This window comes from Vipera ursinii (genome assembly GCF_947247035.1).
Source record: "Vipera ursinii genome assembly, chromosome: 4".
Lineage (NCBI taxonomy): Eukaryota > Metazoa > Chordata > Lepidosauria > Squamata > Viperidae > Vipera > Vipera ursinii.
Genome location: NC_139514.1, coordinates 45,662,828 through 45,690,164, shown reverse-complemented (window position 1 = coordinate 45,690,164; position 27,337 = coordinate 45,662,828). Strand labels below are relative to the sequence as shown.

Here is a 27,337-nt window from a genome sequence, read left to right as displayed (position 1 = left end):
CCTTGCAGCCAAGTCTCTTCTCGCCGGCCCACTTCTTCTGCGGCATGCCCAGGCCTGCATCTCATAGTCAGGTCTTTCTGGAAGGCAACTGCAGCCAAGAACCGAGCTATGGATTCAATCCATAGCTTGGTTCTGCAAGGCTTCTGCAGACGAGAACTGGGCTATGAATTGAATCCACTGCTCAGTTATTGGCTGCAGAGGCCTTTCAGAAAAGCCTGACTGCAAAATGCAGGCCCAAGCTCCATTCTGAGATACAGAATGAAGCTGCTCCTTTGGCTGCCAAAGAAGTGAGTTGGCTGGGCAGGGCTGTCGGTGCCGGAGATGAGTGGAAAAGACACCACGCCCAAAAAAAAAGACCTGGTGCCTCTTTTGGAGGCAAAAAGGACTGGGTCCTTTTTTGGGGAAACACAGTAAAAAGATCCCAAAATCAAATCTGGTCTTTTTAAATGTAATAGTGTGTCATTTTACCCATTGTCAAGCCATGGATAAGAGTACTGGACTCTATAACCTATAGCAAAGCATCATTGAACAGCTCACTTTAGAAAGAGGCAAAGCCACATCTAATTCTTAGAGCAGCAGTTTTAGGTGGTGTGGTCATGCTGCAGCAAAAGCAGTATCAAAACAAGTACCATAGCAGAAATACTTGTTATAACCACAATGTGTTTTAACTATTATATAACTATTATCGTTTATGCAGCTTTGAATAACTTGCTTAATAAATAAATGAACAAATTTTCCATGGAAAACAATGTTTTAAATCATATTTATACAAAACATTAAAAATTCAAAGAGTTCACAAACTGTTAAGTATCACTGTATTTACAAATCACTGTGGGAAATCATTCAGAATATTAAATGATCCTTCTATAATATAAACTTTCCTGATAATTATTGCCTATTCACTGTACTAATGCATTAAAAACGACAAAAGATGCACAAAATTTGTTGATCCAAGAATGTATTTTTCTGAAGAACTGCTGTTCTGAAGAACAAATTTTCTCTCTCTGCCTGGACCATGTCCTTCTTGGTGGATGGTATAGCAATTTCTGGGAGTAAAATTTCCAAACCAGATACAGTACAACATGTACTAGATATATGGTTCTAGGTGAAAGTAAGATTGAGTAAGAATGATACCTGACTACATAATACCATTCCCAGTTATCAATCCCAGAATTGGATAGTTCATGTCCTAGATGGGAAAGGAATATTCAGCAGGACAATTCATTCTGAAATTGGCATAGTTTGCATATTCCTAAAGAAGAATAAGTGCAGTTTTACCATATGACCTGCTGTAATTTGTATTTAAAAAATAAATAAATTAGTAGAAATGTGATGGAATATATCGGCATATGTTCTTCACATTACACAAGAAACGTCTTACATCTACAAAATAAACTCTCCAAGTCCTTTTCCCTTTCATTTCTCTTGAATATTATTGTATTGTTGCAATCCACAATATGGATTGTTTAGATTTGATTTTGGGAAATCTTAAGGCCATGAATGAAATATGAAAACCATGGTTTACAGATTTCTCTACTCTAATATGAATCTAAATGTTATGCTTCATTGACAACCGGGCTTAAGTGCAGTAGGTGATGTCAGACAATGATCTGTTTCAGAAAGCTTAAATCTATTAAAAAAAACCGCATTAAGGTAAGTCTAAGCTAAATAATAAGGTAGAAAAACCATTGGCTTTCAATGCCAGTAGAGCTGAATTTACTTCAACTTTATTTCAAAAAAAAAATAATAATTAAAGAATAACTTTCAGAATTTTCAAAACTTGGAGCAGGATGCAATAAAACAAATTTAAAAAGACCCAAAAACAAATATAATTTATCCCTGTCTAGGTACATTATTTCCTTACCTGCTAATAGCCTGTTCCTCATCTGTTATCCCAGTCTCCCTGAATGTCCTGCTTGATTCCTCTAAACTGAGGGCAATAGCTCTCTGTAGATCATCTTTGTCATCCCCTGTTAGATCAATTACATCTGGAAAGCAAACCTATGTTCCTCAATATTAAAAATGCACAGAATGAAAAGTGAACTATATTAGCAATGATAAACAACTAATTTAGATTGGTTCTCCAGTTTTCTTTTAACTCAACATTTTATTTATTCCTAGCACTGCAGTATCACTCATTTGCATAACTTGAGTTAGTAACTAAATTAGCTATTGTACTTGCTATCACTTTACCTCTTTACTGGCGTAATGTTTGCTGACTCATGAAAACTCTCATCTGCATTAAGCCAGAGATGTCTGCCACTATGAAACTGAAATACTGTAATTTTAAATATGAATGTCAATGGCTTTCGGTTAGGCTGAAACAGGAAATAAAGATTTGTCCCATGTTTGGGGCCTAGCAAGGTAATCTAAATAGTTAGCAAGCATTTAACACATATCTCCCTTGCTTCTCAGCTAACAAAGTGAGATAGAGCTTGTGGCCTAGAGGTAAAAACAACTGCCTAATGCAGGGGTCGGCAACCGGAAAAAGGAAAAGAGCCACTCAGAACCGGTTCCATCACACAAACAAAAAAGTGGGAGCCGCAAAAAGTGTGCGCGCATGCATCCACACATGCGCATGCACAAAAACATTTTGCACATGCGCAAAAAACATGGGAGGCACCTGCACAGCGACGGGTCTCCCCTTTGGAGAGGTGCGCGCGCACCTCCACCCAAACGGAGTTCTCGGCACTAGTGGCTTTTGTAAAGCAGGAATTGCTTCCAGCGGAGTCTTTTCCCTCTATTTTTTTTTTACAATAAGTTTCTCCTCCATCTCCCCTCCCTCAAAAATAGAGGGATGCAGTCCGAAGCGCTAATTAGAAACATCATTTGAGCAATAAACTTACCACTTTCGAGCAAATAATGCCTGTGGAAAAGAGAGGGAGCGAGCCAGGAAGCTGGTCCTTGCCTACAGTGGCCGGGCCCCGGTGGCTTTTAAAAGCCCGGGGCCTCGCCGGGAACGGAATTTTTAAGGGAGGGCTGTGAGAGGGAAAATGGAGGATTTTCACCTGGAGGTTGCAGGGGATCTGGCAGCTTTCCAAACGCGGCGCCATTGTCCGTTCGGGCGGAGGTGCGCGCACAGCTCTCCAAAGGTTTGGAGAGGTGCGCACGCACCTCTGCCCGAACAGCGGTTTGGAGACCTGCTGGTGCCGGTTTAGAAAGCTGCTGCGGGCCGCGGCAGCTTTCTAAACCGGCACCAGCAGGTCTCCAAACCGCACCTCCACCTGAACACCAGCAGGTCTCCAAATGGGTGTTCGGGCGGAGGTGCGAGAGAGGTGCGCGCGCAGCTCTCCAAACCTTTGGAGTGGTGCGTGCGCACCTCCTTCTGTTCGGAGTGGTGCACGCGCACCTCCACCCGTTCGGAGAGGTGCACGCGCACCGGGCAACTGGGAGCCGCGGGTTGCCGACCCGTGGCCTAATGTGCAATCAGCCCAGGTTCGAATCTCAGAAGGGTATGGCTGACTGATGAAAACAAATAAGTTTGAAATGCATATCAGTCTCCCTTTAATTTGTCCCATGTTTGGGGCCTAGCAAGGTAATCTAAATAGTTAACAAGCATTTAACATACACACACACACACACACACACACACACACACCTTTAAAACAATATAAAATCTGGAGATATAAAAAGTTCATTAATTATACAGTAGAAACTGAGAGGGTGGCAGGTTTTTTGAGTTTTTTTCCCCAGTTGTGTAGTTATATAGTGAGAAAAAAGCACTTACTTGTATCTGCCTGGCTTCCTACACTTATATATCTGTCATTACCAGGAAGTGCTGTTTGATAGTATGTTGTTTCTTCTTGCTGAGGAATCTTGGCATTCTTTGCAGTTAGGAGGGCTACTGCTAATTCTAGGTTCCCATTGCTGTCCTTTAAATGCATAAGAATGAATGATCAGAATGCCATTTTATGGTCAAGTCCAGGTACATTTACATTTTACATGTTGCCGTGAATATAATTTATTAGCAACCTAATCAATTTAAAAATAACTTAGTACTAATGTGAAAGATAAGCAAGTTTAAGACAGAATGCAACGAAAGCTGAACTTTTATCCAAATCTACTGATTTAATATATTTATATTCTACAGTTGCAAATGAAACTGCTTAAGGGCTGCCCATTGTATACGTTTCCTAAATAAAACATTTTCAAGGAGGTTTGAAATCAATTTTTTAACTTCAGTGTTCAACTTGAATTAGAATGAACAGTTAAGCATGTAGAAAAGTCATAGCTACAAATACCTATATATCGATATTTAAACCAATTGCATAAAGTTTAAGGTTTAGCTGCATAATTAGGAATGGGGAAATCCTGTTTCTAGTCCATGCTCAGCCCTGGATGTTCAATAAATGATTCTGGACCAGTCACTATTTTCAGCCTATTTGCAGGCCATTCAAATCAACCTTACAATCTTGTATTGAATTGTATTATATTAAGCTCTGCTATTTAAAACATACTTTAAAATTTTCAATTTAGAGGTCTAAATATCATTATCTTTCAAAATCACTGTACCTTCAAGGCTTGCTGCAGGACTTGAGTGTCATTGATACCTGTGATTTCTCTCAGCTGGTTCAGAAACGTCTGCTGGTGCTGAAGAATTAAAGAGCTGATCAGCATAGAAGATAAATTAGAGTAAACAAACAAGCAAAAAAGCTAGTTAGGGGAAAACACTAGGGTTTATTTTTCCCTCCTCTTTAAAGCAATGTGTCTAACAGTATCAATGTGTACAATTTTAAAATGGAGCATACGGAACTTAAGTTTAGAGTAGCTGCTATGAATTCCATTATCTCCAGACAACATAATCATGATAAAGTACAACACAACCAACTACTATGATTGTTGCTACAGATATACAAACTTCCACACCACCGGTAGTAGCTATATATACAAGGACAATTTGGAGATAAACCTCCATTTGGTTATCAATGACAGGCACTCGCAGATACAGAACTTTTATTATGCACATTAAAAAACTACAACTTTACATTATGACATAATCACCATTCAAATTGAGACACTTGTCATAACGTCTTACAAGGTTTGAAATTCCTTAGTAGTAGTCACTCGGTGCCAAATCTGGGCTATTGGGGGGGGGTGTGTGATCAAAAACATCCCAATGGAACTGCTTCAAAAGTTCTTGGGTGTATCTAGTGGTGTGCGGGCAAGCATTATCATGAACCAACACCACACTGGAAGTGGTGCCATAGAAAATCCCTCCAAATGTGAAGATGCCAAAGGAGTACTGCTAGTGAAGTTCATGGAGCGTGGTTTGACCATCAGTTCAGAAGTCTACTGTGAAACGTTACGAAAACTCAGACAAGCCATCCATAACAAGCGTCGGGGCATGCTGACTTCCAGTGTGGTGTTGGTTCACGATAATGCTCGCCCGCACACCGCTAGATACACCCAAGAACCTTTGAAGCAGTTCCATTGGGATATTTTTGATCACCCCCCCCCATAGCCCAGATTTGACGCCGAGCGACTACTACTAAGGAATTTCAAACCTTGTAAGACATTGTACCTCAATCTGAATGGCGATTATGTCGAAAAAGTAATGTAATGTTGTAGTTTTCTAATGTATATAATAAAAGATCTGTATCTGCGATTGTCTGTCATTGACAACCAAATGGAGGTTTATTTCCAAATTGCCCTTGTATTTTTAAAATCAAAAAGAACTTTGAGGTTTTAAAATTGCTTTTCCAAAATTCTAAATCATCAGCAAGCTAAAAATAAACTGAAGTTGCCGAAGAGCCATAAAGTATCAAAAACAACATGAGAAAAAGACTGGTTCCAAGAAATCTTTTGTTTGATTTAAAATTTATAGGCCTTTTTTTTTTCAAAACACAACTTTTCTTAGGGTAGCACTGAATTTCTATCTGCATTAAACTGTTAAATAGGATAAACACAGAGTTTCTACTGTATGGAATAAAGTACTGCATGGCAAATAACACTTTTCAAAATAAGTTTCAACTTATTTCACGACAAATTGCGATTCTTCGGGGAAAAAATGAAGAGGAACTAATGATGTTGGTTGCATCTGTAAAGCAGGGCTTTTCAACCTTTTCACCCATTGTACCACTTTTAGGATATGGCAATATCTGAGTACCACCAGTCGCCTAGCAAGCTGTCAAAAACTTGATGACCAAAAAAAAAGAAAGGAAAAAAGTGATGAAGTACAGGTAGTTCTCGACTTACAACAGTTGGTTTAGTGACTGTTCGAAGTTACAATAGCACTGAAAAAAGTGCCCCATGAGCATAGGACACTGTGGCCTTCATAAATATGAATCAGTTGCCAAGCATCTGAATGTAAATCACAAGACGTGGAGATACTGCAACATTCCAGCAGATCGGAACTTCTTCTGGGCTCAGCAGAAGCACCAGGATCAGCGCCGAGCTGCAGTTGGAGCCTGGCACTGATCCTGGCACTTCCACTGAGCCCTGACAGCTCTGCAGCTCCAGCTGTCTCTCGCTCAGGCTTGTGTGGTGCTGCCATTCCCCTCCCCCACTACCACTTTTCTAGGATGGTCACGTACCATCTGCCAGGTGCCAATGTACCATAGGTGGTACCCGTACCCTGGTTGAAAAGCCTTGCTGTAAAGGATTCCGAAAAGATTTCAAAAGCATCTTGTGAGAAAAGGAAATACACTATTGCCTTCTTCTGATTGAAATACAAATATGAAAATTTGCTAATACAGGTAGTCCTCACTTAACAGCATCATGTCCAACTATGTCCAACTCCGATTGTTAAGTGAATCACTTGTGGTTATTTAAACAGAATGACATTTGACCATGACTTGCAACTTACCACTAGATTCCTCACTTGCTTTGTCAGGAGCTGGGCTATAAGGGTTGCAAATGATAATACATGATCGCAGGAGATTGCAACTGTCGCAAATGCAGGCCAGTTACATGCTGTTTGCCAATAGCCGAATTTTGATCATGTGACTATAGGGATGCCCACTCAGACTGTCGGAAATTCAGGGATCAATCAAAAACCTACTTTTTCAATGTCACTGTGAATCTGAATGGTTTTTAAAAAGGGTAATCATTAACTGAGGACTACTTTATTAAAATTAGTTACCTATCCACAAGATTAATACAAAATCTATATTTCAATGTGCAGTTTCAACAATCTTTAAAAGAATTATTTTCTTCCAGTCTTGATTGTATTACAAGTAATCTTTGACTTATGACTGGTCACTTAGCAGCCATTCAGAGTTATGATGGACACCCCCCCAAAAAAAAGATACTTACAACCTGGTTTTGAAATTATGATGACCGCACGGCCATCAGCAGTCACAATATGGGCACTTGGCACATCTTTATAGCCATTTGTAGTATCCTACATGACTGCAATTTTTTGCTTGCTTCATGCAGTTGCTAAATGTAAATGTAATTGGGTAAAGTGTAGTTGCTAAATGTAATTGTAATTGGGTAAAATGGATTCGCTTAATGACTGAGATATTTACTTAACAACTGTCAGGTATTTTATTTCTGTCATTTCTACTTCTGCTCTGTGTTCATCTAACTGTATAAACCAGACATGTTAGACACAAGGCCCGGGGGCCAGATCTGGCCCGCGAAGTGGTTTCATGTGGCCCGCAAAGCCATCCTGGAAAAAGTGAGGGAACGGCCCCCACTGCCTTGGCCCTGGCCCAGAGACCCTTCTTCCGCCAGAGACACTCAGATCTGTCCCACTCCTGCCCAGGCCCCCATAAGCACCCTTGATGCGAACTATGTAGAGCTGGCCATGCCCACCCAGTAGGCCATATGCACTCTAGCCACGCCCACCCAGTAGGCCACGCCTACCCAGGCCATACCCACCCGGCTCCCTGAGGGCAACTGCAATGCTGATGTGGCCCTCAATGAAATTGAGTTTGACACCCTTGGTATAAACTATATCCTCTGCCTTCACAATTATTAATTCTTCAGTTATTTCCATTAAATATAGATTGGCATAGATAGAAAATTATCACAATTTGTCACTAATGCTGCAGCTTCTATTTTCTCGACTTAAAGTCTAACTCTATGAACTGATAAAAAAAATCCGTCTAATTATGGCTAGTTCTTGTTTACATTAGCTAGCACCAATTTATAAACCTGAAATATTAAGCATAGCCAAACAGATAGTTTGAATAGGTAGTAATCAGGTAAAATGTCAACCCAGTATAAAAGTATCATAAAGAGTTTCATTTTCCAGACTCCCTCAAGACTTTGCTAACTTTGTAACTGTGTACTGCTTGTGACAAACTTTCCCACATAGATTGCCAAAAGAGAATCAGTGGATACTAACATTATTAATCCATTCTGAACTATATGAAGCAAGTTCAGAACAAAGATAAAAACAGAACACTGTCTCCATTGTCATAATCATAAGTGACCCATCTAGCCCTTACTTAACAGCTATGTTTGAATACCATTTGCGAAAATCCAGAGGGGGGAAGAAGTATTGCCTTCATACACCCACTTTTATTTTCTCATATACAACTGTAAGAAACTGGAATACCAGAGAAAATCAATGTGAGGGGCAACCAAGAATGCTGACCTTGGACTGATCAGTGTGAGATTTTTGGACAATATGAGTATAGGATGGACTACAAAAACTGGGAGAGACCAAACATTCTATTTAATCATTTATTATAAAAACTACCCTCGATTGATTTTTTGCTATGTTACAATTCACAAAAGGCAAAAAAGGTAAAATGACTACAGAATTTATTTGAAATATATAATAATAATAAACGGGAACATCTACAAAGAGGCGCTAGAGACAAACGGTAGATCACTCAGAAGATGGAGGGAATAGAGACTCTAGGGACAAATGATTGGAAAGTTAACTGTCAATCTATTTCAGGACCACAATCTCAACTCACGAACCAGACATCCAGATGGCTGATAAACGTGTATTTGCTAAAATGTACAAACTTTTGTCGAAATTTGAAATAGAAGAAGAGGTCACACAATGTAGGATAGAGTGAGCTAATACCTGGCAGATTTCCCAGCAAGATCTCTTTAAAAGTGTTTTGATCTTATGCCAATGTAGCCTAGTTCCATTTTGAGTTAAGCGGAACCCATCTGTTTAGTATTGGCATCTCCAAAAGTATCCCAGGGCCTAACAAATTTAAAAACCCTTTGTCTGGCACCATTGCTCTATACGTGCACTAAGATCCTGGAAACGTTACATAAAATTGCTATGTTATGGACCTCTGTGGGAACAGAAGACTAAATGAATCTTTTGATATTATCTAATGTAGCTCTTCAAAATAATAGCTATATTTATCTCACTTTAAGCCAGAAATTCCTATATTAACATATAAATTATATGCTAGTATATGATGCTCAACACATACAAGCCAAGAAAATAAAGGGTAATAAATTATCAAACATTTGAATAAATATTTTTTCACTTTCTTTTCTTTTGAAATGACATTTTTAAAAAAGAAATGGAACAAAATATTTCTCATGCACAAGAAATTATTCACAGCTTTGCAAATTTAATGTTTTTACTTGTAAATACAAACTCAAAGGCCTCTTTCTTCCATTAAAGCATGAACAATGCAAAATTATCTGCTCTTTCCCAGCAATAGTAACAATCATAGAACAACAGAAATTATAAAGTTTCAGAAGGTTATGTTAATGAAAAGTATAGCAAGACAAAAAAATAATAAACCTCTAAAAGGGGTCACTGTTGATACAGACAGTGCAAAGATGATGGATGATGAATTGTCTTTTTCTTCAGTGATCACCATCACAACAGCTTCACAACAAGAAATGTGAAAGTCAACTGAAAATATGCAAATTACCATACTGCCTTCTTAATAAAACTAGTCTAAAACTGTCTATTTTGCAAAAAAGAACGATAATTTTCTAGACGCTGGCCGAGGCATAATAGATCTATAAGAATTTGTCATAAAGGAAATCTAATGATACAACAGCATAGGTAAACTAAGATGTACTGTATGCTCTGGACAAAAATAAAAAGCTTCTAGTTTAATTCTAATCAAACCATTCTTTTATTTTTAAGAATTTCAACACTAGAAACAAAAGTTGGATAAAACGACAAAACATTAAAGAATAACTATTCTGGCAAAGAAAACATTCTTGTAATAGTGCTGGTACAAGTTGACAAGAAGAAAGAAAAAGGCTTCTGAATTAATTAGAACTCTCCCATGTACTAGAGATACCTCAAATCTGGTGAAATTGCTAGCGAAGACCATCATTCTGACAATCATTCTCCCCAATAGGGTTGAAAAAGAGCCTGAGTTTCCTGGGTGTGATGAAAGGTCTGGCTCCTCTCCTTGCCCTAACATGCCCAAGACACCTGGTCCTTCCCTCAACCCTGGTGCTCTAAACAACCACAACTGGAAGAACCTTCTTTTCCTTTGCCTTACTCACTGTTCCTATGATTGCATAGCCAGAGAGTGACAAGCAAACAAATTGCAAGGTCATTAGTACTGCTTAATGAAATCACCAGAGGCAACAAGGACGCTGGATATGACAAATCTCAATTTAGGCGAGGAAGCAGCGATCATCAGTTGTATCAGCTTGAAATGGTTGATGTTCAGCACTTTCTGAAGGTCAACCTGGGTCCGGGCCTGGGTCCGGGTTATTTGAGGGAACACCTGCTGCCGGCATCAAACGCCCTTCGCCCAGTGCGCTCCCACAGGGAGGGTCTGCTCAGGGTTCCGCCGGTAAGAGATTGCCGGCGGGTGACACCCAGGGATAGGGCCTTCTCAGTGGGAGCGCCTGCCCTCTGGAACCAGCTGCCGGTGGAGCTGAGGACTGCCCCCGACCTCCGATCATTCCGCCGGGGCCTGAAGACCTGGCTCTTTGAGCTCCCGGGCCCAGGCTGAGGAGAAAATTTTTAACTGGGGTTTTTAAGAGTACAGGGTGAATTTAATATTTTTTAACTAGGTTTTTAACTTTTGTATGTTTGATTTTTAATTCCCTGTAAACCGCCCTGAGTCCTCAGGGAAAGGGCGGTATATAAATGTAATAAAATAAAATAAATTAATTAATAAACCAAGGAGATGTTGTATTGCTCATCCTATGAAGACATAATTGTGCTAGTTTTCCAGTCATCCTCTCTTCTACACTCAGTAATCCATCATGTTATGCACAGATGATGGAATAGTTATTGAATAAGCCTGATCGATGCCATTCTAAGCAAGTCCCAGTAATCAGAAATCAGATGAGGTGTCCAGGTTTGCTGAGGGTGCAACATTCAATATGGTGGGTAACTGATGCTTCTAAATTACCAACCACTGATATCACTAATGCATTCCCTCTTACAACTGGAGCACCTGCTGAGATTAGAGGGACTACTGGGACATTCAGAAGACAACAAAACTAAAACACTGAGGTGACAAAAACTATGGCGTGTAGCTCCAGGGATAGGGACAGCCAAGGCCGAGGCATTCTTTGCTTCCATATGCTCTATCACAACACACATGCAGGACTTTGTGCATATGTCTTCAGCATTACGGTTAGCAATGCTACATACAAAAAAGTAGCAGCAGGCCTGTACTATGAGAATAGTAGAGTATCTTGATTATTATACCATGGAGATGGAAATATGTTTGTTGAGAATGATTACTTGTGAAAATGCTAGCCATGTCCACTTTGTACATCAGGTGTGGGTTGTGGAATACTCAAATTGCCATATCGAGCATTGAGCAGTTACACACATTGGTGAGAATGCAGTGATTCTGGATCTATTTCCACAGTCAAGTTGCTTTATAGCTGTGCAACTGCTCAAAGACTAATTTCAGTACAACTAACATTACCCAAAGAACACAGCTAAAATCTGCTATCATTACTGAGCACCGTAGTTACCACCTTGCAGTAAGTCTTCCACTGTTGCCATTTAGACAACATGCTATTACATGTCATGGAGCAGCAGTGAAAAGGATCAGAGGAACACATAGCACAGCTGGCAACTTTATGGTTCTTCATGGCATGACATGCTGGTGACTTTCTTATATATGGGCAATGATGCTCATGGATAGACAATCATTCCTAACTCTAAGAAACCAACTCAAGTTATGTTGTACAACTCTGTCAGCAAGGTACCTGTACAGATCAAAGAGTTTTTCTGAAACAATGCACAGGCTTTGCCTCTGCAACCAGTCTCATATCATCCTCAACACTCTCTCTGATCTAAGAACTTCAAGGACCTCAAATAGCCATCAACCATGGATCAGCCTGCTGCCAGAGGTAAGCTGTTTTGCTCAACAGCAAATTTTTAATCATGCTAGCCAGCTTCAAATTGTTAGAATGACAGAACCAAAAAGTCGTCCATCAATGTAAAGAACCTCAGGTTACGATGCGGAGCCGGAGCACCCCTCTATCCAACTCCTATGTGTGCTAGCATACCTAAAAGTAGAATTGTTTTCTTGCCTCCTTTCCAAACTGACTAGAGACCATCAGTTGGTAAACACATCCACGACACTGTTTACATTTATAAGTCTGGCAAGGAAGCCAACATGAGTCTAATACTGGATTTTAAAAAAAGGTCTGTGGACATAGCTTCTCAACTCTTGATATATATTGTCTCTTTCTTGTTCCTAAAGTGTTGTGTTGAGAGTGCTAGTATTTACAGCACTAATAAACTACCGCAACTGAAGATTTCATGGAAAAAAGCACAGAGGCATGTTGTGTTCCAACACTTTACAGTCTCTTGCACACAGGGAGTCTGAGCAGTACTCTCCTGTTCAATATCTGGCAACTTACAAGCTACTTTAGGTACACGTCTAGAAAACTAAAGTATTTATTTACATGATGCTATAACCTCCACACTGGGTCTAAAAATCAGTTTACGAAAATGGGTATTGAAGATATTCATGTACTTGCTTGATTGCAATACCACATACTAGCAATTTCCTAGAATACTAAGAGCCCATTAAGTTGTCCAATGTTGCTCAGGTTGCAACAACCAAGGACATAATGTAAAAAAAATCATTCTGGAGGAAAGTGTTCCCTTGGCACTGGGGCAGGGTGCATTTTATATGTTTGCATCACTAGGTCCTACAAGGTTGATGCTGAATACCCTCCCCCAGCTTTTGGACCCACAAATGAAACAAAGACAGATGGCAAGAGTGGCTCTGGGTCACAATCAGAAGGAAACAATATCTCAAGCTGGTGTCACTGCTCTATGCTCAATTCAAAACCATAGGAACCCTTTTAATATTTACTTCCAAATGTGGGGTGCTGATACCTGAACAGCTCAGGTATTATACACTTGTTTCTAATGTCCAATTGTACCATTTTGCCTCTCACAGCATTTTTCTTTCCCTGGTTTGGTCCTAGAAGAGTTACATAACTTTCAAACCTCATGGGAATGGCAAACTATTGGGGGGGGAATGTGCAGTAGACCTTCTATCACTTCTTATACATTAAGAAAAGCCAATACATCATTGCCATAACAACATCCAGTAGTGAATGGATGGCAATTAATTTACTAGGAGAATTTAACACAAGATAAAACAACTAAGCTTCCACATCTTCTCTTTCATGTGGAGTGTGATATGCTTGGCCACACAATTCTTAATTCATGCTACAGTACTTCCAGTTTCTGACACTGAAGGATCTGCAAAAAAAAAAGTAACATACAGGAAAGAAATGCCACTTGCAATGACCCTAGCTCTCAATGTCAGCACCAATGTGCTGGCTGCAATTGCTGCTGAAATGGAAGAAGAATCAGATGTGGATGCTGTGGTTGGAGGTATATGAGCCAACTGCTTAGAGCAGGGCTTTTCAGCCTTTTCACCCACTGTACCACTTTTAGGATATGGCAACATCCGAGTACCACCAGTCGCCTAGCAAGGTGTCAAAAACTTGATGACCAAAAAAAAAAGGAAAAAAGTGATGAAGTACAGGTAGTCCTCGACTTACAACAGTTTGCTTAGTGACTGTTCGAAGTTTCAATGGCACTGAAAAAAGTGCCCCCAAGCCACAGCCAAGCAAGACACCTGCCTGGCCGCCTGGCAGCGCTCTTCCTCCTGTCCAAGGTTTTCATTGTTGTGAGCATTTCTGTTCAGCATTGGTAGCGGGGGTGGGTGGGTGCGGGGTTTTTTTTTGTTTTTATCCCCCCCCCCTCTGCTGGGTGGTTGCAGCAGGTTTTGGTCACTTCACATGACCCTGGGACACTGTGAGCGTCATAAATATGAATCAGTTGCCAAGCATCTGAATGTAACTCACAAGACCCTGGAATTGCTGCAACATTCCAGGTGATTGGCGCTTCTTCTGGGCTCAGCAGACATGCCGGGATCAGCGCTGAGCTCCAGCTGGAGCCTGGTGCTAATCCTGGCACTTCCACTGAGCCCTGACAGCTTTGCAGCTCCAGCCATCTCTCGCTCAGGCTTGTGCGGTGCTGCCACCGGTTCAGCTCATTCCCTTCCCCTGCTACCACTTTTCTAGGATGGTCGCGTACCACCTGCCAGGTGCCAATGTACCACAGGTGGTACCTGTACCACTGGTTGAAAAGCCCTGGCTTAGAGAATAAGGCTCACTGGGAGACCTCAATTAATTCATGAGGCAGTCCAAAGGCAACAACAGAGGTGGTTCTACCCTCCACATGTTCATTGGACAGATGAATGATGGCTGACAAACTCCAGAGTGACTCATGTTTAAGTTTCCAAATTTTGGTGGGAGGTGGGGGGAGGAGAGGTCCTTAAAGCCCCTAATCCAAATAGATGGAAAAATAAACTGCCATCTCAACCATTAAACATTTAGAATGCTAAGAAATCCCTATCTGTTCCATACCTATCAAGATTTTGAGGCCTTCTACCATAAATGTTTTAAGTCGAGTTGCCATTAATGGATCTACCTGCACCATTTGGAAAGAAACTGTAGGATGGCACTGTTAAAGAGGCCAGGGTCAATTTCTGCAGTCCCACCAATATCTACCTGTAGAACTAAATAGCAACAAGGCACTATCCCAATACCTAGATACCTGCCGACTCCTGGCTGTGGTACAGTGACTGTAACTGCTATTCCTATTCCTCCAGCTGCTCTGTCTGTGGATGAAAAAAGCACTTTCAGTTTTGTGGCCCAATATAATTATGGAATCTTTTTGCCAACTGCATGCTAATCTGCTCCATTATCAAATGAGAGATCAAGACCACACAGAGCTTCTGTTGTGCGTGGACTGCAGCGTGTCATTTAAACACACATGGGAGGAAACATTAAAACAACTCTCTGGTTTCACTACTTTTGTAAATCTCACTGCAAGAACAGTACACACACACACACACACACACACACACCCCGCCCTATGGGCATGAGTAGAGACAAGGGTTTGTTAGCAAGAAGGAGAAACACAGCTCCATGACTTGAAGCACCAAATGTGGACTAGATTTTCCAACATACAGCAGTTGCCCACTTCTCAATGTAACACTGGGAAGCAACCTTTGCCTGTGGAGGGTGGGGCAGAGAGGAATGCATACCATCAACTTTCTTCCAGATACACAACTTCATTCGAAGCCTTCTCTCCCTAAACAATGAAGGCTGCACCAGTGAGACATTAGATAGCTGTAGTTGATAATCAGTTCCTCTCTATCTCATTCCAAGATCAGCTGAACAAAACTTCAGATTCCTTAGCCCATCGGCATGCCCCAGCCCTAGCTGCAATGGAGAGGAGAAAGGCTGTCTCTGGGAAACCATATGATAGAATGGAAGAACAAATCCTTGCTGAAAGCTTTCTCTAAAAGCATATAAAAAACTCCCAGTAAAGGCCCATTGTGAGGGCCAGTAATATTGCAGGTGACAAGAATTACCATCACAATGGCTACAAAGAAAGCAGAGTGTAAATGTGTGTAACTCTACTCTTAATTAAAACCAACCATCTGCATGAGCACCTTATTTCTGCTTTTAAACAGAATAACTGATAATTCAATTCCTAGACAGCAGTATGTTAAAATGTCCAAATGTTCTGAACGTTTCTGCAGAAACTGATAGAGATAAGTTAGGTCCTACAAAATAAAGTATGCCATATTTCTAAAAAACAGGACTATGCGATATAATCATTGGTGCAAAATAGGCAAAAATAGATAATTTAATTCTATCTAGAGTAATTGTGATCGCTATACAAGTAGATTTTGATCAAATTATTAAAGGGTTTTTTTTTGAAAAATATATTTCTAAACCTGTGTTATCTTTCAATGTAAATATTTTTATGTACAATTTTTGGAATTAAGGATAAATTAAGGATAAAGGGCATAAAGAATCATGACAGCAAAAGTAAATACAAGGGGAATGCACTGTTAGCATAATTGTTAGAATGGGAACACACTGTTTACAAAGCAAGCTGGATCATGAACTTCCCTACATTTTTTCACATTATTTCAAAATAGTATCTATTTTATTGATCACCATAACAAAGGGTCAATCAAGTTCAATTTATAGAGATTCATACCATTTTATATCACCAAATGATATTTCATTATAACAATCTGTCCTTATAGCAACAGCAATAGCACTTAAACTTATATACTACTTCACAGTGCTTTACAGCCCTCTGTAAAAGGTTTACAGAGTCCACATATTGCACCCAACAATCTGGGTCCTCATTTTACCGACCCTGGAAGGACAGAAGGCTGAATCAACCTTGGGCGAGTCAGAATCAAACTGCTGGCAGTCAGCAGAATTACCCTGCAGTACTGCATTCTAACCACTGCGCCACCATTGCTCAACAAATCCAAATCCCGATACATACATAGTACAATGCATTATTTCCTATTATATTAAGAACAATAAAGCACAGATTTCCCAGATTTTAATCAAGATTAGATTCAAATCTATGTTTGAGTGCAGTTAGCTTGGGAGAGCCGCTCTTTTTCAACCTGACCTATTTCACAAGGATTTTATAAGAAAGCTTAAGTAGCAACCAAACCATATAAACCAGGCATATCAAACTGCCGGCCTGTGGGCCAGATGCGTCACATCGAAACTGCACCCACCCCATTGCCGGCAATGGGGGAAAAGTCACGATATGTCGCACGACGTCACGTGACATTGCGAGTTTGACATGCCTGATATAAACTGTCCTACATCTTGAAAGAATAACATTCAAAGGTAGACTTTTATCTTTATTTACACCCACAAATTCTTGTCAATCACAAAGAGTTATTCTTGAACATGGACCCTTGTTTTTGAGAAAATTTTGTTTCCAATATCTTTGATACACTAACAGAACCTTCACCAAAATGCAACTGATACTTTTGCTGTTGTTTTTCTTCTATCCAATGTCAGATTCTTGGAGAAGTCCCTGCAGTTTTGTGGGGGTTTTTTTGGCAGTTTCTCAGAAGTGATTTGCCATTGTCTCCCTCCTAGGGCTGAGAAAAAGTGATTGGCTCAAGGTCATCCGGCCAGTTTCATAGGTAGAATTAGAACTGTTGCCTGCTTTCTAGCTTGACGCTTTAACCATTATATCAAATGTTCTCTTCCTTTATTAATTAGGACATTCTTTATTAATTAACAAGCCTCAACTTAAAACTAGGTACTTTTTAGCAAACTCTTGATTAGAATCCCGAGTCTGATCCACTTGGCATCAAACAATTTGATCTTCCAGTTAAGTAATAGAAAGGGGGAAAAAAGTGGCATTGCTTTTAACACAATCTTCTTTCAACAGACACATTACTTGGTCCCTTTCAGGGCCAAGCGCATCTCTCTCCCGTCCATGTTTACCAGGAGTCTGTTAAGTATTACAGAACTTGCAAGGAGGAACGAAATGACTCGGGATTTACAAGAACTTAGTGGAGAAGGTGGTGGACGAACTTCTCAGTTCTTCCGTTTTAGAAAACAGCGTCACTTTGGAGACAGGAGATAAATGCAGTAGAGCAGGGGTCTTCAAACTTGGCCCTTTTATGACTTGTGGACTTCAACTCCCAGAATTCCTCAGCCAGCAAAGCTGGCTGAGGAATTCTGGGAGTCGAAGTCCACAAGTCATAAAAGGGCCAAGTTTGAAGACCCCTGCAGTAGAGAATGAGCCCCCCCCCCAAAAAAAAACAAAGGTGGGACCGAAATGCTTAATTAGGCACTTCTTTGACCAGGTTAAGGTGGGAGTGGGGAAACGGAACAAATGAGGGGACAAGAAGCGCTTTACAGCGCCCCCAAAAGGGTAGGGACGAAAAGGGAGGGGCGGGGTGGGGAAAAGAAAAAAAAAGGCATGGCTCTCGAAAGGAACTCTGCCCAGTTTTACCCCCCTCCCAAAGCCCCCCACTACCTTCCCTTCTCTTCTAACCAGGTCGGAAAGAACAAGCCACTCCAGACGCGAAGGTCACGGAGGAAGCCGGAGGGAAAAAAAAAAAGGGGGCGGGAGGGCGCAGAGCCGCCTCGGTGGAGGCTTCAGAACGCGAGGCCCTCGCGCAGCTAAAGGGCCCGCGGCGGCGGCGGCGGCCTGAACGAGGCGGGGAGGGGGTCTCTCCGGGCCCCCCCTCCTCCTCCTCCCGTCGCCTTCCTCCTATTCCCTTCCCGCCCGTCTCTTCTTCCTCTTTTTACCTTCTGGGAGTTGCTCTGCTGCAGCACATTCTGCTCCACGGTCATGGCCCTTTCCCGGCTTCGGCTTCCCTCCCGGCCGGCCTAAGGGAGTGACGAAGACGGCGGGGCGCGGGCGGGTGGAGGGAAAGGCTGAGAGACCTGGAGCGAGCGCCAGGCCTAAGCGGAGCCCAGGCGGAAAAGGAGGAGGAGGAGGAAGGCCGGAGGAGGCTGCCGCTGAAGTCAACGCAGCTGTGACGCGACGCGACGCCCAAAACAAGCAGCAACCACCCCGGGGCGGGAGGGCGGGAAGAGCAGCGCCGCTTTCGAGCCGGCCTCTACGCCTGCCGAGCGGAAGGCGAGCCCACGGCGTCGCGGCCTCAACCAAACCTGGCCGGCCCTGCAGTGGGAGTTTCGGCTCCTCCCATTGCCTCCGTCGTTTCTCTTCCCTTTTACGTCGTCAGAGCGGCGGTCCTGCGCGGAGCTTACTCGGCTGAGGGATAATTGAAACTTCGCCTCAAAGTAGCGCCGCGCGAATAGGTAGATGAGTGGAAGAGAAAGAGGAAGTTTCCCTGGAAGCGGATATATATCAAGAAATTTTATTCATTGGGTGCAATGGACATTCCTCCGCGCTTAGTTTGTGTGAGGTTTACCTTCTCTTTTTCCCTGATGCTAAATATAGTGGCAATTCCCTTCTCCTCCTCCCTCCTTCCCTCCACCACTTCTTTCTACTCTACCCGACTGTCAGCGCTTTCCTCTCATCCCTCTTCAAGTTCTTACATTGTTAAGGGCGTGCCCGCTTTTGAAAAATTAAGGAAATGATAGTGAACCCTTTGGTTGAATTTCGAAAGAGAAACCTTCCTTTTCATCGCATAAACCAGGGGTAGGCAACCTCGGCTCTTTTATGACTCATGGACTTCAACTCCCAGAATTCCTGAGTCAGCTATGCTGACTCAGGAATTCTGGGAGTTGAAGTCCATGAGTCATAAAAGAGCCGAGGTTGCCTACCCCTGGCATAAACAAACATCAGATACGATCGTGTGCTCCAAGAGGGCTGGATTTTTTTTTCTGTTACAAACACCTGGCAAGAGAAAGAGGCTGATGAGTGACTGTGTGGAGATGATGCTGTTCCTCCAAAGCAAGAAGACTTGTTTTGCTTTCTGTGGGGAATTTCCCATTAAAGCGTTTCCCTGTGCAAGCAGGAGCAATCAGAAGATGCGGCCGTTAACTTGCTTGATCCTTGCTGTTAAAAAAAGAAAAGTCAACTTCATACTTAACGATGAACTGAACAATGGTTTACTGCATTAATAATGCACTTGCCTGGTTTTGCTCTACGCATTTGATTCTCGAACTTCCCAAATGGGCTGTCTTGATGTGTCACACCGAACCACAAATTTGCTAATCTCAGTATTCTGCAAACTCATCTATAAAATGTTGTGTTCTATGAAAGACACTGATTGGAGTGTTATGCGCTCCTGGCTACTTTCCTTCATGACCAGAGGCAAGCTCACCTGACCAATAACCAGCCAAGACAGTGAAGGCCTTTTGTTTCCTTTATTGCAATAAGTGGGGAGAGAAGCTATCAAAGCTTAGTTCTCTCTAAAGTTTCAACCCCAAATATTCCCTCTTTATACAACCTTGTCCCAGCCGCACATCCCTCCTCTTTTCCCATTGGCTGAGGTACTATGAGGTTACACTCTTTCCGACCGCCTCCTACGTATTTCCTGCTACATACTAAATCATACACACCATGTACATTAAAATTAAGAGATAATTTATGCAAGGTGTGTCAGTTAATATTAATCAACTAATTGCACATGCTCCGTTGCCTGAATTCTGGCCCCACTTTTTATGACTTCTTAGAAAAATAGGTTCTTTCCTGTTTTGCTAGTTATCTTCTCTTACGTATGTTTTTATAGCTTGTCTTCTTCCTTTCCCACTCTAAGACCCACCTAATTTTTGCCTACGTATTTCTCTTACATCCTTTCTTTATGTTATCCTTTCCTGTTTCCCATCTTCTGCACTCAGTAAATTTCCACTGCAGCAAATTCAATTTTAAATTTCTCTTTCAATATTAAATTTCTGAAGACTTTCCCTTTACTTCTATCAGGAGGATGGGTCCCAGTCTCTATTATAGTACCACACCTCCCATTCCTAAGCATAAGGACCCAAGTCGCTATCATGTTATTATCCTAAGGCACAGGTCGGCAACCCGTGGCGCTGGAGCCACATGAGTCTCTTTCAGCTTTCTCCTGCGGCTCCCAGTTTGCAGAGAGAGGCACTTGTGCTTCCCTTCTCTCTCTCTCTCTCTCTCTCTCTCTCTCTCTCTCTCTCTCTCTCTCTGTGTGTGTGTGTGTGTGTGTGTGTGTGTAACTCATGCTGTTCTCCAAGAAGCTGACAAGCTTATTGGCCGGAGTTCCTGCCTTTGCTGCGTCTCCACAGGAAGCAGGAAACAACAGAAAGCAGGGCAGGAGAGCCAGCCCAATAAGAATGTGTGTCAGCTTGTCTGAGAACAGCGTGAAGCCAGCTTGCCAGGTGAGCAGAAGATCGGAGAGAGGAAGGGGGGGGAGAGAAAGAGAGAGAGAGAGAGAGAACTCATGCACAGCAGCCTCTATTTCAGGGGTGTCAAACTCGCGACGTCATGTGACGTCGCATGACATATCGGAGCTTTTCCCCCATTGCCGGCAATGGGGTGGGCGCGGTTTTGTTGTGATGCGTCCGGCCCGTGGGCCGGCAGTTTGACACCCCTGCTCTATTTCTTTTTAATTAAACTCTTCAATCGAGCTCCCCCCTCGTGCGCGTGTGCATTTTGCAGCTCCCAGTGTTTTTTTTTCCTCTGGCAAACAGGTCCAAGTGGCTCTTTGAGTGTTTAAGGTTGCCGACCCGTGTCCTAAGGTAAAGCATAAGTGGGTGAGGAGTAAGAATTCTGCTTGGTATGACTGGCCAGTAATGTTGCACTACTAAGAGAAATTAAAAGGGCCACTAAAAGTTTGGTTGTACTCCTGAATATGTAAGAAATGGATCAAGATTTACAAAACAGGTATCAGCTATCAGTCTATTCTTTTCTAGTTAGCGGCCCTAGGTAGTATGCAGAAAAGAAATAAGCAGTAGTAAGTAGCAATACTACTTTGGTTTTAACTATTTTTAATGGACTATTGCAAGGGTAGGCAACCTTGGCTCTTTTATGACTCGTGGACTTCAACTCCCAAAATTCCTTAGCCAGCATGGCTGGCTCAGGAATTCTGGGGGTTGAAGTCCACGAGTCATAAAAGAGCCAAGGTTCCCTACCCCTGGACTATTGTGAGCTGCCTAGAGTTGTTATATGATATAGATGGCCATAGAAGTCCTGTAATTAAATAAATGAATGAAATTGGGAGGAGGGGGAAGGTAATGTCTACATGCCATAATCATCACAAGATGGGCCCATAGACATTGAGGTCTGCTACCCCTTGGGTTTTCATATATAGATAGTTCTTTGCAAACAACCACCTGTTCAGCAACTGTTCCAAGTTACAATGGCACTGAACAAGTGATATTTACAACTAGTCCTTGAAATTCCAGCCATTGGAACATCGGTGGTCACATAATTGCCAGTTGTACCCTTCCCTGACAGGTTTCCACAAGGGGGAAGCCAGCAGGGAAGGTCTCTCCCACCCTGCAGCAGCACCCCCAGTTCCACTGCATTGGCACCCGTGATTCACTGGCCCGTCATGCACCCTCATACATCCTGCAGCAGCCATCCCAAGTTCTTCCATGTGCTAGCCCCCTTATGTACATGCAACAGCCACTCCCAGCCTCCTCGCGTTATACCTCACTGGCCACTCACACACCTGCCTACCAGTTTGCTTAAGAAACCACCTGGCTCTTGCAATGTCTTGTTGGCTTCCTCCCTGACTTTGCTTGTTGGAAGGAAATTGTGAGGGGGGTCCTCATTTAACGAGGGCAACAGGGAATGCCAAGATTGCTGTTGCTAAGCAGTGCACCTACATGATGTTGCAGCGTACAACCACACCTCTCAGCAACAGAAATTCCAGTCCTAAATATCATTGTTAACTGAGGACTACCATTAATGCTTTTTTAGAGCAAAAAGGAAGAAATAGACTAGATTTCCACCTTAAGTGTATCTATGCCACATCACCATTCCTTTTTAATAGTAAAGACTATTTCTTTTGGCTAGTGTGCTACAAGTGCAACCAAAGCCCAATTTTACTTCAAGCTTGTGCACACTATTTTCTGCTATCTAGAATCTCTAAACAAGAAAGTAGATTGCAAGCTAATATATTTTTGTCCGTGCCCCACCGTTTAGAAGACACGTGAAGTATACTGACACACTTAAGATACAAGATCCCAAATCAGCCACTTAACCCATGAGAGAAATTATTTTAATAAGTGCTTTGAGACTTGACATTTAGTTTACCAGTTTTCCTCTGGTTTCCATGCAGTAGGACCATTCTCAGAATCTTTAAGCACATTTACATCACAGCTGTGAGCATATAATATCTGCATGCATCCTAACAAATGTAAGTTTCCAGTAGAAAATGTACAAAATAAAAAGAATAATTGTGGATTTCTGCCACCTGGGATCTGATAATGATTCAGTTCTGTTCACAAGCACGTGAGGTAGAATTTTATTTTGTTTTCTGAGTCTTCAGATATCACTGTTATTTGTAACAAGGGCAACATGAACAAATAGCTATAATGTTAGAGTTTTGGCAGCAGTAGATGAAGTTCTCAAGTGTAACAGTTCCTTTCCAAATTTGTGAAACATGCCAAGTTTCATTGTGTGTGTGTGTGTGGGGGGGAGAGAATACAAAGGAAGCTTCTATGCACTGGCCCTTCTTTCCTACCACAAGGATTGCTTGTTTTTATATAATGCTGCTTATTTCTCAAGTTCTTTAGATTAAGCTCTTTTCTCTATCACCATGTCAGTGTCCTTACCTTTAAGCCAAGAAAATAATACATCAGCATAAACTTTGCTGTCCCCATAGCTTACCTCTTACAATAACTCAGCTATGAATCTAGACAGAAATGCTAGCCCCACCCAATTCAATATAGGGCAGTTTCAAGGCAGTGATTGGTAAACTTCCTTCTACCTTTTTTCGTCCCATTCAATTTCATTTACTTGTGGGAACCATATGCTGATAATTCTGACTGTGTTGAAGTTGGGGAATCAAGATGCAATTAAATTACTTATTGATTTAGATGGATTTTTTTTAATGTTTACTGTGTGCTCTCTGATGGCTAAATTCTGACAGTTGACAGTCTGAGTTCTGATTACAATGTGTAGTAATCCAGTTGATCAAACATGGCAGCATCTGTGAAAGCTTTCATAGAACTGTTAGTCTCTTGGGTTAGACTTCCCCACCTCAGAAATAAAGAGAAATAGGATGAGTACGGTAGATGAAGTGAGTGGTTTTTCTCAAGGGTTCATCAATAGCCAAATACCTAGGAAATCAGTGCCCAGCAATAGGATGGAAGGGAACAGATCAATAGCAAACCTGCTGGGCTAATTTTAGTTGAGCAGATTTGTGATCCTCTCACCCCAGGGTATTTCATTCATATGCACTGTATTTTTTGCTTGTGGTTTTTATAGTAAGAGGGAAAATATCATTTTAAACTGAAACATCATAGCCACTTCGAACTGTCAATTTTGAGAAAACAAAGCCTCTGCATAGACTTATTATTGTTTGATGGTGCCATGGTAAGCAAACCATTGTAGAGCATTAAAAATGTCAGCTGTCAGCTTCTAAGTTCTGGATGTGTTTTTTTTCTTTTTGGGAGATACAATTCCATGTTTTCTTTACTAGTTAGTAAGGACTATTAATTTTGCTGTGATTTTTAGCCATGTACCCATGTCTGGCATGAAGATGTTTACTAATCATTTTTAGAGAAAATATCCTCACAATGTTACTTCCATTTTTTGCTGGCCAACCAGCAAGGCAGTTCTAAGTCATCTTTACCTGATCTGATGTGGAAGTATTGTTTTTCTTTTCTCTTGCACAAGATTTATTTGTACATGATGTAGGAATATAGGGAATATTCTTTATAAAGAGCAACAAATTACTCATGTCCAGATCACTTGGCAGGTCAGCTATGGGAAAATATCCTCCTGTCTGGTTGCCAGGCAATGTTCTTGTTCTGCAATGTTGTTATTGGCTATGAGACAGACTAATACCCCAGCTTCTGCAGTTGCTTTATTAGCTGGGGTTTGAAAGGAATATCAATTTACTGAACTATTGAATAATTGTTGCTGATGCTGATATATCTGAGAGAAATTAACCCATAGAAATTAACATCTTTCACACAGACCAAAACTCCTTTCCTGAACAATTGCTGTTCAGTAGCAATTACTAGTAGCAGAGTGAGCGCCTGTTACTCATCCCAGCTTCTGCCAACCTAGCAGTTCGAAAGCACATCAAAATGCAAGTAGAAAAATAGGAACCACTACGGTGGGAACGTAACAGTGTTCCGTGTGCCTTTGGCGTCTAGTCATGCTGGCCACATGACCACGGAGACGTCCTCGGACAAGCGCTGGCTCTTCGGCTTTGAAACAGAGATGAGCACCGGCCCCTAGAGTCGGAGACGACTAGCACACGTGTGTGGGGGAACCTTTACCTTTACCTTTTTACAGTATATCTAACCTGCACAGATATGGATGTCCACTAGAAAACTCTTTTAAAACTTTGATTTCATGTAGTTGTCAGTATATTAATAACTTTTGGAGAAGGATGAAGAGGAGGAGAAAGAGGTGGAGTAGGATGTGATTTTGGCTTCAGTTCATGAAGAGTACACACTGTTCCAGTATTTGAGGGGCTGCCACAAAGAAGAGGGCATCAAACTATTCTCCAAAGTACCAGAGGGCAAGACAAGAAACAATGATTGAAAACTGACCAAACAGAGAAGCAACCTGGAATTAAGGAGAAACTTCCTAACAGTGAGGACAATCACCCAGTAGAACAGCTTGCCTTCAGAAATCGTGGGCACTCCATCACTGGAGATTTTTAATATAATAATAAATATTAATAGCAATAATATTCAAAATAGGAGCTTGACAACATATGTTTTCATATTTCAAGCTAATAATTAGAGCAATATGTTGAAGATGTCAAAAGGTAAGCAGTGTTAGGCTTGCTTAGTATATGGATGGAATAGTGCTGGGATATCAGAGGTATTGCAACACTGAATAGCAAATTTTACTTCTTTTGTATATACATGCAGCATTGCAACACATGTAAAAAAGAGAGGAGCCTATACAACACCACCACAATACGACTGTCATTTTCAGCACACATTACTCACAAGCCATGAAGAGCTCTGACTGTGGACCAGACTGAGAAGTAGAGGAAAAAATATATGGTAGATTGCAGTGGTGAACTGCTTCCATATGGATGCCAAGAAAACTGAATGGATGTTTTCATTAAGCCAGCAAAAGTTAAGCTTAAAGACCTTGTTGTAACTTTTCCACAAAAGACATCTTTCTTTGAAATAATAAAACAACCAGTTTGCATGCACAGAGAATACATCTGCCACCAAAACAAAGTCTTGTATGCATGCAAGTAGAGAGACAATTAGGAAGAGCTCTTGAATCAGGTACACAAGGCTTGTAAAAATATCATTGACTTCATAATTAAAAAGGAAGGGTTTCGTGGGTACTTCATTTTCAAAGCATTTTCTTTGCCTATTTTACACACCTGTAATACTGATACTTTTGTCAAACAATAGTTTGCATATTTACTCAGAAGCAATTTTGACTATGTTCAAAGGAATCTACTCTTAATAATTGGGCATATATCTATAGCTTTTATCTGTCACTGGCATTTCTATCTAAAATCTGCCAGAGCAAATTTGAAATCACTTATTGAAGGTTCATAATGTGATAGTAACTTGATGAATAGTACTTCCACGTACTCTACTGGAATCCCCTACTAAGGACATTTTAAAGATAATTAATTTGAAATAATGTGTCCAAGTGTCAGATGCAGTAACACATCTTTTTCTTGATCTTCTGTTTCATGCTTCACTAACTATAAAGTTAAATAATATACTGGTTGATAGTCTCTCAAGATGCCAAGTCAGGAACTTCTTCATCAAAGTATTAATTGCAATGACTTTATTAAATAATGTTATGACTGTAGTTGTATGATTACTTAAATAGAAATAAGATTTGTAATTTGTTGCAATGACCCTTGAAGGGCAAATAGAAATTTGTAGAGTAATGATTTACAGTGGTAAAACTATGTGGGGGGAAAATCAGACACACTTTTGGCTATTATTTATTTATAAATAAACAAAAATCTATTTGCTAAATGATGGCACCACCAATAATCTTTTCTATATCATTCAGTCTTATTGACATTTGTAGTTGACTTTCTTTTCACACTAACTCCTAAAGCACAGTTTATTTAATATACCCAGTTAGTGTAAGTATATTCACATAATATACCTTGTTTGTTTATTCGTATCAGAAGCATCACAATTAAAATAAGGGATAAGGTAAAGGTAAAGGTTCCCCCGCACATGCATGCTAGTCGTTTCCGACTCTAGGGGCTGGTGCTCATCTCCATTTCAAAGCCGAAGAGCCAGCGCTTGTCCGAGGACGTCTCCGTGGTCATGTGGCCGGCATGACTAGACGCCAAAGGCGCACGGAACGCTGTTACCTTCCCACCGTAGTGGTCCCTATTTTTCTACTTGCATTTTTACGTGCTTTTGAACTGCTAGGTTGGCAGAAGCTGGGACGAGTAACAGGCGCTCACTCTGTTACGCGGCACTCGGGATTTGACCTGCCAAACTGCCGACCTTCTGATCGACAAGCTCAGCGTCCTAACCCACTGAGCCACCGTGTCCCTCAAAAATAAGGGATACT

At 41.4% G+C, this 27,337-nt stretch overlaps 1 protein-coding gene across 7 annotated transcripts in view; it reads right to left on the bottom strand.

Annotated features, from left to right (window-relative positions):
* Positions 1 to 18,864, bottom strand: part of USP25 (ubiquitin specific peptidase 25) — a 67,869-nt gene extending 49,005 nt beyond the window's left edge. For 4 of the 7 annotated variants that reach the window (XM_083361972.1, XM_083361974.1, XM_083361975.1 and 1 more), the window contains exons 1-4: positions 18,499 to 18,864; positions 4,513 to 4,590; positions 3,728 to 3,872; positions 1,865 to 1,988 (exon numbers count right to left, since the gene is read on the bottom strand). In XM_083361972.1, coding sequence (XP_083218098.1) covers positions 1,865 to 1,988; positions 3,728 to 3,872; positions 4,513 to 4,590; positions 18,499 to 18,543 — 392 coding nt within the window. In that variant the 5' untranslated portion in view covers positions 18,544 to 18,864. The remainder of the gene's footprint in view (positions 1 to 1,864; positions 1,989 to 3,727; positions 3,873 to 4,512; positions 4,591 to 18,498) is intronic. The other 3 variants (XM_083361977.1, XM_083361978.1, XM_083361976.1) reach the window with 2 other exon arrangements.
* Between the last annotated feature and the right edge of the window lie 8,473 nt (positions 18,865 to 27,337).